General features: G+C 40.2%; 1 protein-coding gene across 3 annotated transcripts in view; it reads right to left on the reverse strand.

Annotated features, from left to right (window-relative positions):
- kcnq1.2 (potassium voltage-gated channel, KQT-like subfamily, member 1.2) overlaps window positions 1–13,170 on the reverse strand; it is a 176,037-nt gene that overhangs the window by 151,404 nt on the left and 11,463 nt on the right. For all 3 annotated transcript variants that reach the window (XM_026175315.2, XM_026175314.2, XM_026175318.2), the window contains exons 3-6: window positions 5,510–5,600; window positions 1,723–1,849; window positions 1,464–1,542; window positions 1,281–1,377 (exon numbers count right to left, since the gene is read on the reverse strand). In XM_026175315.2, the coding sequence (XP_026031100.1) occupies window positions 1,281–1,377; window positions 1,464–1,542; window positions 1,723–1,849; window positions 5,510–5,600 (394 nt within the window). The remainder of the gene's footprint in view (window positions 1–1,280; window positions 1,378–1,463; window positions 1,543–1,722; window positions 1,850–5,509; window positions 5,601–13,170) is intronic.

Genomic DNA, 13,170 nt, shown 5'->3' on the forward strand with positions numbered 1-13,170 from the left:
TACAGGTCTTTCTGGAGGTGTGGTCCTAAACTTTTGATCAGCTGTAAAACCGCCTGTTTCAATTTAAGCATTGTTTTCAATAAAATGCGCGCTCAAAATAACATTTTGTCTCACTCTTTTTTCTTCTTGTTGCATGTTGAAGCTCTACTTGGAACCTTGTTAAGATCTAACCAAGCAAAATGTGATTTTTTTGCACTTTCAAGTGTTCTTAAACTTTTGATCGGGACTGTATTTGGTTTTCAGCAGGTCTAAACGTCACTGCTATGGTTTTCCTTCAAATATGACTGGATAATGACTAATGGAAAATGTACTAATTTCTTTTGCAACTGTCAGCTTGGCTTTTTTTTTTTTAATAAAAGTCAGCCCATCAAGTACCATGCCATAGCACAACCTATACTGGGCTATATATACGTGCTCAGCTCAGCGAACGACCTTAAATTAACTCACCAGGAACTGTTGCCTGTGACTATACAGGACTGAACCTGATCTGTACTTGATGTACAAAAATGATCATTTAAATGTACCTGGTTTTTGCCATAGCTTTTTGAGCTTAAACCTATCCCCTAAAAAAACAATGGTAAATAAATTCATAAATATGATTAAATGAAGTGCAAAAATCAGAGATAGCAGTCTGAGCATAGATCCTATCAGCTTTTTCACATTACAAAGTGTTTCCACTAAACAGAGCATATCATTCAATAAGGCGATCATCTGACAACAGGGAGATGGCACCAAATCACATTAGGCTCAGTTTGGCTACATCTTAAATGTATTTTTATGATTCTCTGCACACAATCCTCACCGATAAGCCCTTCTCCTCTTATGCATCAAAGAGGTATGAACGTCAGGTTTGACCACAACCTAGGAACTTGGTGTACTTGAAGGATTAAGAAGAGAACATTACATCATCTGACTTCACTGTGTATCGGCCTGAGAAAGAACTAAAACAAGTGTAGCAGAATGAAAAAAAGAGAGCACAGCCAACCTTGACAACTTCTGTTCTTCTCCTTATAAAGCCAGGTTTACTCTGATTGTTTTATGCACCTCTGTGCATTGGACTTTTTGTCATAAGCAGTAAATGTTACTGTGACTACGTCAACTAGCGTGTCTGTTGCTTTGTAGAAGTACATTTAAGGCCTATGCATTTACTGTTATATCTTCTGTTCTTCGGCCGTTATGTGTTAAAGTGATTCTAAACAATTACAATTAAAATGAATAAATAATAACATACAGGCAGATTTGTGGAGCTAATATATTTAGCTGGATTCTTCTTATCTTACCTGTCGATGAATAAAGACTACAGACCCCAGCAGCCTCCACGTTCCTCCCTGACGGTCCACATGCAGCATACGCAGGATTTGGAGAAAACGGATGCCTCTGCAACACACAACATCATCTCAGCTGTTTCATCCCACTATAGCTATGAGCACATGTTAAAATGCAGAAGAAAATCACTGCTCTACCTGATGGCAGATGTTGCGAACACTTGGCCGTTTGACCCCACACCAAGCACAATGATTGAGGCGATGACCACTATTAAATCTGTGAGAAAGACACATAAAAAAGAAGGAGAAAAAAAACCCCAACCAAATAAGGGCTACAATTATTTTCAGTTTGATACAAAAGTGAAGTCTTGCTGGAATTATCTGAGATGTTCATCTACAAATATACTTTATGGCATGTGTTGTATTAAATGAGAACAAAGGAAAAAGCCAGGTGCACCTATGATTGATATGGGTTTCCTGATAAAGCGGAGGCGTCCTTTGATGCCTGCATATTTGCTGCGGCAGCCTGCCGACCACAGCCGGACCACATACTCCGTGCCAAAGAACAGCACCAACACAATCTCCTGCGGAGAACAATGCAAACACGGATTCAGGGTTATGTTAATCCATTGGTACGTAGACTATAAGTTTGAAACACATGCAGGATGTGGAAGTAGATACGTTATCTTTTTGTTTTTTTAAATCACTGATGCTTTGCTATGCATTGCCACTAATTTAAAAGCATTAAAGCTATTTTAATCAATCACCAAGATTTACAGCATTGATATGAGTGGGTAATGACAGGTGCATGAGACAGAAGAAGAGAGACACAGAGGTGGTCTAGAAGGACCAAATGAGGCCACCCAGGAGTAAAGATGGAGGTTGACAACACAGCTGATAACAGCTCATACATGAGGCAGGGTCAATGGCTAAGTGATTAAAGCCACAGGATGAAAAACCACTAAGTAAGAAAGCTTTAAAAAAAATCACCAAATAACAACTTCAGCATTAGTTGCAATCATGTGCACCTGCATATCTGCATTGTGTCATTGTGTACTTGTTTCGTAACACATGCACGCAAGTGTGGAGTCATAGATGAATCGGCTTCAACTGACGTGAGATCATTTTCCTGGCCACCGAGTATCCATAATACTCAGCTACCTTACTGTCAGGACCTATGGGCGATGTGGGTGGTCAATTCATTGAGTTCAGTTGCTTAAACTGGCTGCTCCCTGACCACCCCTTGTATGAAACTTAATACCATGAGCCCTGCTGCAATAACCCAGCACCACAAGACTTCAAAACAATGACCTGTCAATCACGCCAGACTCTATCTCGGCTGAAGAAGTGTCGCTCTAATATTAAACAAAAGCCTTTTCTCTTTTCTGTCTTTCTTTTTTCGCTTCTCTAAATTATCTGTTTACTCATTATCGCCACTCGAATATGTTTACAACTTTCATTTTTACGCCTGAGTCGTCCGGCCCCTGGGAATCCTGCGCTTCTCATTCATCCGCATGAATTGCACATTTTTTGTCACTGAGTTAAAGACAAAGAAAGAAGCCGCTAAGGAGGTATAATTGACAGAGACGGGGAGAAATGGTCCAGCAAATCTCTATAACATAGCCTGATAATCAGACTGAATAACCTTTTGGCTTTCGCTGCATTCATTCGGTGAAACCAAACAAATCAGAGACGTGGGCAGGCATTCAGATGTCTCTAACCAGTCTGCCTGTTACATCCATTTCAGCTGAACTTTCTCCAGCAAGCTGTAGGAGTTTTTTGTTTGTGTTAGGACAGAAACAGATTATATTCCATGCCCCCAGTGCTTTGTAATTTTTACAGCAGATCAGGCTGTATTTGTGTATGCTGGACGACAAAGTTAGTAGTTGCAGGACATCGTGAAAACCAAGTCTTAAACATTCATTCAGTCATTTAATAATACCTAACACCCAACACAAAACAGCCTACAGAATACCAGTTTATTGAGCTTAGTAATTATGACAGCTAGGTAAAATCTGAAAGTCAAAGGTACGCATGAATTTGGGAAATTTAAAGGGATTAGTCACAATAATGCCATAAAATAGGTCACCCAGATGTTGGGGGTATTTTGTACGTGAATCCTAAACTGGCAACTATGTGTTTACTGAAAACAGCTGCCTATTGGTGCAGCGATAATCTCATCAAGCCAGACAAAGATGAAGCTCATTCAAAGACCCACTCGGGAATTACAGTATCACATGAAAATGTGATTAGATCGCTTCATCGTTGCGTCTCACATTGCACGAGAGGCTTATGTATATCAACACACACTCGTGGGCCCATCAGCTCAAACTGAAAATGCTTTCTCTGAGTTATTACATGCCATACATAAGTTTATTATATCAAATGGATTTTTTATTTCTTCTAATTTGCAAACTATGCTCATGAATATTGAAATAACCATAACCACATGACAAAATGACACCATGTCAACGATTTACTCTTGAGTTTGTTCTTTCAGTCTACAAATAACATGTTGCCGTCAGTTGCATAATTGATGCCACTGCTCCCACAAGTGTCATTTAAAGTTTATATATTAGTTTACCAAACCTCTCATTAAATCTCAATTGCATTCTTTAGAAATGTCCTGAATATGTCATTTAGGCCATGACCCAGAGGGCCCTCTTTTTCTTTGACCATAAACTGGGGACATCATGGAGGTTTTTGGTCAGGTGGGGGGAATTTGGAAGTGATGGTGCCCAATAATAGCTCATTAACATCACCGAGCGTGTACGTTCCCCTGTGCCTCCTGCTTAGCCTGGTCAGCTTTACTTTGGCAGCTGCTTTGAAGGCCAAATATCCTCAAGGACTAATGTCCCCTCTGCCATCCAGAATAAGCAGCTTGTGATTCACGGATGTTAGCTAACCTTGAACTTTCTAAGTATAGTTACTACGACCAGTACGTGCCACCGTGACACCAGTCGGAGCTTTGCCTCCACACCCGCCCTCAAACACACTGGCACGTGCACCCACATGCAAGCACACAGAAAACAGATAAGGCTTTATCTTATCTCAGTATTAGCACTGAGCCATTATACACTCATACAAATGCACAAACGCACAACCAGGTGCACAAACAAACAGGGTTTAAAAAAAAGATTTAAAAAATATAGATATATATTTTTCCTTTTTGATTGAAACAAAAAAAATTTAAGGTGAATGAAGGGAAGGACTGAGAGACAGGGAGACTCAGATTTAAAGAAAATCTGTCTCTTCTTGATAAAAATAAATGAATAACTGTGATAGTAAGTCTTCAAAGTTTATAGAACATAGTGTCCACTATGTTCTCTGACTGCAGCAGGACCCAGGAGGTGGTGCGTTGTGTATCTGTGAAGCCTTTGTATATGTGCAAACCGGGTGTGAGCATGCAGTAGCTGTGTGTGCGCCGATGTTCAGTGTGCTAGAAGGAGACAGATGATCCGGCCTCTTTGTAGAGTTTCCAAACAGAAGCAATAATTTTCGCTACCTGCTGTAATCCCCCGATTTATTGCATCACTTAGCAGCCTTAATAGCCTAATAAGCCACAAAAAAGGCAATCCACCAGCATGTATCAACAAATACAGTCTCTGTGGAGCCACATGATTCCACATAACAAGTGTCTTAACTGTAGGTTCAAAAGACACATGTTACTGCACGGGCTTTCAGATGAACGCCGTACAAGATGATGAGTGTGTTTCGTGGTATTTTCAATAAATGAAAGTGATTATTCTTTCTAAGTGCCGTAATAGCAGACTGAGCTATAAGATGGCGGTTAAAATCTCTCACAGCTACAATCTTATATCGCCATCATGTGGACAACTCAAGGTACTGCTTGTTTTACACCACTCGCCAGATATTATATATACAAACACTAGCTAAAGATAAAGAAAAGAAATGCAAGTTTATATTTTAAATATGTTTTATAGATCAACACTATAATGTATGTGTATACAAGAGGGTTAATGTAAGGTATGGATTTCTCCTCTGCAGTCACCTATGTGCTCGTGGGCTGGGTTCGGATCTGTTGCTAAGATATTTAACAGCCTGCAGCTCATTTATTATACAATTACAGACATGCTTTGCTGGTTTTTCTGATGAACCATTGCACAATCACAAAAATGATTTGGGTAATTACCATAACTGTTATTTTAGGGCTGTTGTGGCATAAGCCTTCCATTTGATGGTGAACACTGCTAAAGGTTTCGTTTAGGTGCATCACTACTCACCATCCAGAAGAGGGTACCCGTGGCAAAGTCTGCATATTGTTCTATCGTGGACAGCACACTGAAGATTAGACACACCAGGACCATGACGAAGCTGCAGAGAGAGACACAGCACATCCAGTCCATTACCACCACTCACTACATATCACTAAGCATCGTGTTACAATGCAGTAAAACAACACAGTGAATATATTAAGGCTTTGTATAACTCTGACCTGAATATATTTCTCCTCATTGCATTTCATTTTCTTCTAGTGCATTTCAAAAATACACGACTGAAGAACTTGGTCACATTTGGTGGCTGTGGCTCACAAGGAATGGGTAATCTAGCATTCAGCCAACCACTCTACCAACCAATCATGTGAGCGCTTGTGCAAACGTTAGATAAAGTGCTAAGGTACAGAAAAAGTGCTTGGACGAATGCGTGCGTGAGAATAAGGCTTGTAAAAAGTGCCATGATTGCTTAGTTAGATTACAAAAGCACTCTATAAGTACCAGTTCATTTTACCATTTGGTTGTACAGAAGTAAAATGCAAAGCATGCAAACATTTGATAGAATTACAAAGTAAAAATGTAGAAAATAACACATTTTTGAAGTTTTTATGAATAAAATATAAAAATGACAGCAGGATCTAAAACTATGACTAAAGGGGAACTGTAACACAGTCAGAAAAATGTTGAATATGCTTACATATATTGCCTTGACATCTATGGATTCATAGCAACAATCAATAAATACATTTTGTTACAAAACAAGTTGTACAGCACCCAGTTACTGTACAAAGTTTAAGGCACTTAAGGTGTTTTTCGTCACTCTGTTTAAATGAACAGCTGACAGGATGTTTCCACATTGCCTAGCAACTGTGAAACATTCCGACGAGACAGTCCATCTGTCCGTGTACATACATCGTCTACAAATACAGGCCTGTGAGCTGAACATCCACCAGGCACACGACTAAATGAGGACGAGAAAGGTGGATGGGGGTTAAAGTGACAGTGAAGGGAGAAAGCAAAGGAGTCAAACAGGGCGAGGAACGGTAGCGTCGCAACTCGTGATTAGCATTTCAATGAGCAATTCACCTGCAGATTTTTATCTTCGTCAGAAAAAAAGTAAACAGTTCCCTTCTTCAAATCGTCACAAAGCCCAAGTTGGCACATTCAATTTGGTTTATTTGACTGAGCAACATTTCAGTGACATTTTATGGATAATAAAAGTAAAAGAGCCACATAAAAGTCTGGATTTCTCCTCTAATCAGGTCAATATTATTTATACAGCTCATATCAAAAGTCATCTCAAGGTGCTTTACAATATGATGGAAAGACCTTACAATATTAGAATGAGAACTCAAACATGCACTTGGTAAAAGCAGAGAAGAAGTGGTCCCTGTTTAGCAGGAGATCTCTGGCTAAAGTAGGCTCAGCGAGAGGCAATCCATAGGCCACAGGAGTGAGGAGAGAGGGTAGCAGAGAGAGATGACAAAAAATGTAATGAATAAAAAGCAGAGGTAAGGGGAATGAATATGGAATACAATGAAACAAAACAAAAACAAAAAAAGTCTTGCTCATTAATGGAAAAATATTTTTCAATGAACCACTTGTTGTTTTTAACTCTTTAAAACACTACAAAGTAATAATGACCTCAAACACACCGCTCAAAGCCATTTGAATATGTTTTTTTTATTTTACACTACTACTAAAAGGCCCATCCATCCATTTTCTTCCGCATATCTGGGCCCAGGTTGCAGGGGCAGCAGTCCAAGCAGAGAAGCCCAAACCTCCCTCGCCCCAGCCACCTCCTCCAGCTTATCCGGGGGAACACCAAGGCGTTCCCAGGCTAGCCGAGAGATATAATCTCTAAGGGAGAGGCCAGCCACCCTTCGGAGGAAGCTCATTTCCCCCGCTTGTATTCGCGATCTCGTTCTTTCGGTCACTACCCACAGCTCGTGGCCATAGGTGAGGGTAGGGGCATACGTCGACCGGTAAATTGAGAGCTTCGCTTTTACACTCAGCTCTCTCTTCACCACGACAGACCGGTACAGCGTCCGCATCACTGCAGCTGCACCAATCCGTCTGGTGATCTCCGGCTCCCTTCTCCCATCACTCGTGAACAAGACTCCGAGATACTTCAACTCCTCCACTTGGGGCAGGGTCTCGTCTTTACTAAATTTATAGTTACTAAAAATTTCCTCCTTTAACCTCCTCACCCATTTATTTACATATTAATTTATTACATTCAGAAAATTCTTTTTGCATTTTCTTTACTGAACCTCCAGCACCGAAAGTGTGGCTGGTTGTTTGAATTTTTACCAGCCAGAAATAGTCCTTGATACATATAAGAGCTTTTCCATTACACTCTATTAATGTTTATCATAAAATTCACTTAAAAACACACACTTCTAAGCGGTGTGTGGTTGCATTAAGATTTTGTGCACCACAATCTGGATTACACGCCATATGCTGGAAGGGTTATTTTAATCATCTAAATGCACCATATATACAGCAGTACATAGTATAAGGCAGTATATACTTTACTAAGGTCCCTATACTGCAAATCTATTTTTTCTTCCCCCATCTGAGCAAAAATCCTCCCTCATGTGAGCCACACCTTGTGACATTGTTTTGAAGGTGTTCTTTTCTTCAAAGATCGCGCTCAACACTTGACACATTATGACACATCTTAGAATTGCATTAATGTAAAGGGTGATGAAGGGGCAACTCGTAAACGAGGATTCCCCGTTACACTTAGACCACAAGCCAGATGGGACAGTTTACTCTCTGGGGATTACTGCTCACCACACACACACACACACACACACACACACACACACACACACACACACACACACACACACACACACACACACACACACACACACACACACACACACACACACACAAGCATTTCTTCCTTCCTCTTACTTTTCTTAAAAGGATGCCAGCGTGGGGCAATAGATGACATCGGATTTTCTACAGTGCTATCTGCTTGGATGCCTGCATCAGAAAGTCACATGTTGTGCCATGGTTAGGTTTGACTTTATTGTAACTCTAACTGAAAACTAAGCTTTCAGCCAATCCTTCCTGGAACTTTTCAGGACAATAGAGATTTTAGTCTGACCGGCGATAAGAAAGATGGAGGAACTGTATGAAGGGAGGAATGGTTAAAGAAAAGTAGTCTAATCCTGGAGATGTTACTGTGAAGGACCATTTCTGTGGTCCGGATACTGAACATCACTTGCTTGACTATAGCATGCATGCTAACCCAGCACTGTATGTATGCTTTTATGGTTATTACTGGTGATTTGAACCACATTACACTAGACAGACTATATAAACGGTTCCACCAGAGAAAGCAGTACTAGACCCACTGTATGCTAACACTGCTAATGTACAAAGTGCAACTGCCACCTCTCACCCTTCAGCAAGTCTCATCCAACTCTAGTCCTGTTGACACCAAAATGCGTTCCTCTTGTTCAACGTCCACCCTGTACCCACAGACTGAGCTGTTAGGACTCGTTCAAGTTAGCTATGGAGGCACCACAGGACTGCTTTGACTCTACAGCCTGGATTGTTTTTTATGAACTACATGGAGAGGACACAGTCTGATGGCCTGTTATCACAGAACAACCAAGTCCTGTGGATACATCACAATACTGACCATGACTGTATGTTGGGTTTTGAAAAACAAGCCCTGGTTCACAAGTGACTTGAAACACTTCTCAATAAAAAGAACTAAGCCTTGAGCGTGAAGCTTAAGAAATAGAAGGCCTCTTACAGGAAGATGCTAAAGGCTACACTGGAGGAGAACAGCATGAGAGATGTTTGGAGTAGTATGAGGAAAACCACTGGGTTTTAAAAGACAGACAAACAACCAGTGGGCAGCCTTGAGAGATTACATGAGGTCAACTATTTCTTCAGCAGTTTTAGTTCACAGACCTCTGCCACCACCATACACCCCTTGTTTCCACACAACTCCAATAATCTTCAGACCTAACTACACCTCACCAACTCCAGTGGACAGGAGACACCTGGAGAAACTATGAAAGTACAAGGCTGCCAGCCCTGATGACATCAGACCTAAAGTTCTGAGGACCTGTGTAAGCCAGCTGTCTGTGAGAAGATGTTGTAAGAAAACATCCTGCTGGCTCATGTACCAAAGAAGCTGACACTTTCCAAATTCAAGGTGCTGGATAGGTTAGTCTTGGCCCACCTGAGACCGCAGGTGAAAACATCTATTGACTCTCCGCAGTTCGCAACCAAATCTGGTAGCATATGACACAATCACTCTACACATCGGATTTGAAATACAATCTTATTTTGAAATAAAATCTTACCACATGCAAAAATATTCTGATGATACTGCTATAGTGGCATGCAACAGGAGTGGACAGCAGCAGAAATACAGAAGTCTCATTGAGGCTTTAGGGAAGTGGCGTAGTAGGAGTTGCCTCCACCTCAAGACCTGACAACCAAAGATCTATCGATCGATCCATCACCTAGGCAACAAAAGACCAACTCAGAGGCTGTATACAAAATATAAGCAGGCTCAACTTCCTGTGAAGTCACCAGGGCACATACAAGAAAGTTTTCTCTTTAACTAACATTTTACTGCCATTTAAAATTGCATTTTTCTTTGCTGGTTTTATTTATCTAATATTTCTATTATTATTATTATTATAAAATTATTTCCTAAATATGGGATTAAATTATTATGTTACTTTACGTTAACTATTCAAATTCAGTGGGTGCATTTTACACTAAATTAAACTGTGACATCAGATAGATAGGCCGGTAGATTGATTTACGTTATTACCAAATGAGATAATTAAAGACCACGCATACAAGGCAAATAAGGTAAACCCCTGTTTACTATACTATATTTTAGTAGCTATTTGATCTATGCTGTGCAGTAAGTGGTCACAGGAAACAACTGTTCGTGTCATGCTGTTCCCAGGGATCCAAACAGTAGTAATGCCAGACTTTTGGGAAAGCAAAGATCAGACAGAGATACAGGTTAAGAAGAGAGCAGGTGAAGCCAAATGTCCGTTTCCTGTTTGTTGAGAACGGATCATATTATTAGGATGAGCATAAATATGATACTGTCAGGATGTTGATGTAATAGTCATGTAGGTCATTGACGAGGCCATGTAATCCATGTTTTCCTTTAGCGCATTAGATTATATTTGGTTTGCTTTGTAGGGATAACAGTGCAATGTAATATCACTGTGTGTGTGTGTGTGTGTGTGTGTGTGTGTGTGTGTGTGTGTGTGTGTGTGTGTGTATATATATATATATGTATATACACACACACACTGTATCAGTGGTGGTAACATCCAGCATATGGCTGCAGTCATATCTAATCAATGCAGATTATTTAAACAGAAAGGAAAACTCAAAAATCATATAAGTAAAATCGTTATATTTTCCAGCATTCCACTGCTTAAAATAAATCAAAATGTGTTTTTAAATGATCAAGAGTTTTGTAATTGATCACAAAAAACACAGAGCCTAACAAATTTTATTTCTTATGATATATTTACTACACATGCAAGTCTAAAAAAATAAACAAAAATATTAGGACAATATCAGATTGTGTGAGCACAAATGTTTGATGATATACTAAGTAGTCTGCAGTGTGTCCAGTGTCTTACGTTAATGTGCTTTGACCATGACTACAGCCAGATAGTGATTTTCCTCATGTCACATTTCATTGTTTTCTGCAGTAACCCACCCACAGAGGTGTTTGCAGGACAGGACTCGGTCACTCATACCCAGCCAACCTTATTTAGGCGGGCCAAAAACCCTGGGATCTGATTAAAACAAAACAGCTGGGGCTTTAGTGATTTAGCATTATTGACAGCAGATCCATCCAGCTTCTCTAAAATAAGTACAGCATAAAGCCAGGCCAAACCCTCTGCTCAATCAGCATCAAACCTACGGCAGTATAAGCTCAGGAAGCATCACCTAAACACTGATAACAAATGAGAACAGAACATCTTCACGTCTATGAAATAATGTGAGCACAGAAACACACTTTACACTGTAAACAGACAAAAAGTACGGCCTACTAAGTTATGTCTAAAAACCCTTTGAGTGGGAAATTTGCTTGTAAATCACTGCAGGTTATTCAGTTTCCTTTGTTCAACCATCAGGTTCATCACCACAGTTCAGCACGTCCAGTTTAAGTTGACAGGTGGCAGAAAGCTTGTTCAGTATTACATAATGATGATTATCATGCAAATACTGGTGTTTGTGAAGCACAAATGGTTAAAATTACTGGCTGATGTGAAGCCAACTGAGTATAAAACTATCCCCAGTTCTGTGCCGACCAAAATCTAACCTCCGTCTAAACATTTGCATTTCTTCTGAGTGTCCATGCAAAAGGAAAAGCCAGCTTAATCAACAAGCCAAATATTAGCCTTGTATTTGCTTAAGTTGAGCTGCATTTGGTTTGTGTCTCTTCTCTGCTAGGAAGCAATGGCCAGTTCAAGTGTCTATCTATTACAGTCTTGAACCCTACAAAACTGCAACTAAAAAAAAAAAAAAATCTAAGACACAAGTACATAAAAAAAGCTCTCTATAGTGCAGGAGATAAATGCAGTAATGAGGACTACCTGCCTAGATTTGTTTTGTGCCACACTTGGGTCATCAGCTGGGACCCTTTTCAATAACAGGTGTTTTGTTACGTTGAATAATTACACCAAACCAGAACTACCTCCCAACCCCCTTTATCTGCAGCCACACACTCGCTACTGCCCTCACAATCAAAAAACTAAGCAGGAGTTTTGTGTGGCCAACAACTCTTTGAAACCTAAAAGGGCTCTCTTTGCTACTCATCAAAGCAGCTTATCTCCGCCATCAAACACATCACCAAACATAAGTTCAAAACAGCCAGGCTTCACACAGACATTAATATGCTAATCAAAGCGACTCAGGTAACGTTTTTATTCTAACTAGCATGTTCTTTCATAACTCTACAGGGCCACGAGTAGCACAAAAAACAAACAAACAAAAGCACAAAGGAAATACAATTTCATAATCAGGACAAAGATTAGATGTTTACATGCAAAGCTGATAATGGCAATCCAAAAACACTTTTCAACAAACAACAAACAATACCTGAAGTGATTATAACTAAGCCTTTTAGACATCGACTCACTCTGAGAGGACTAACTAGAGTCAGCCATGTTTTTCTTTAGGCTGCTCCATGCACCAACAGGAAGCCAGAGATCTGAGGCTTGTATTACGGAGCACGATGGGGACTTGGTGGTAACTTAAAGTTTAGCCCTCGGTTTTCAGTATCTTCAGGCTGTGTTTGGTTTTCTCCAAACGTGGTGCTGTGCATTAAAGACCAGACATCTCAACTTTGGTCTCGTGTGTTCCAGAAGTTTTGTGGTTTATTCACATCCATCTTTGCAAACCTAAACCATGCTGCCATGTCTTCTCCGAGGGAAAAAAGGCTTTCTCCTGGCAACCCTTCCAAACGAGCTCCAAGTTCAAGTTTTTCTCCTTGCACTGTCATGAACTTTAACATTTAACATGCTAACTGAGACATACAGAGTGAGACGTTGCTCTTGTTGTTTTTAAAAGTGGTCATACTTTCTGATGATCAGTTAATCAAGTGCATTTGATTAGCAGCACCTGGTAAACTCTTACCCTGGCAACCA

Source organism: Astatotilapia calliptera, chromosome 7 (assembly GCF_964374335.1).
Source record: "Astatotilapia calliptera chromosome 7, fAstCal68.1, whole genome shotgun sequence".
Taxonomy (NCBI): Eukaryota; Metazoa; Chordata; class Actinopteri; order Cichliformes; family Cichlidae; genus Astatotilapia; species Astatotilapia calliptera.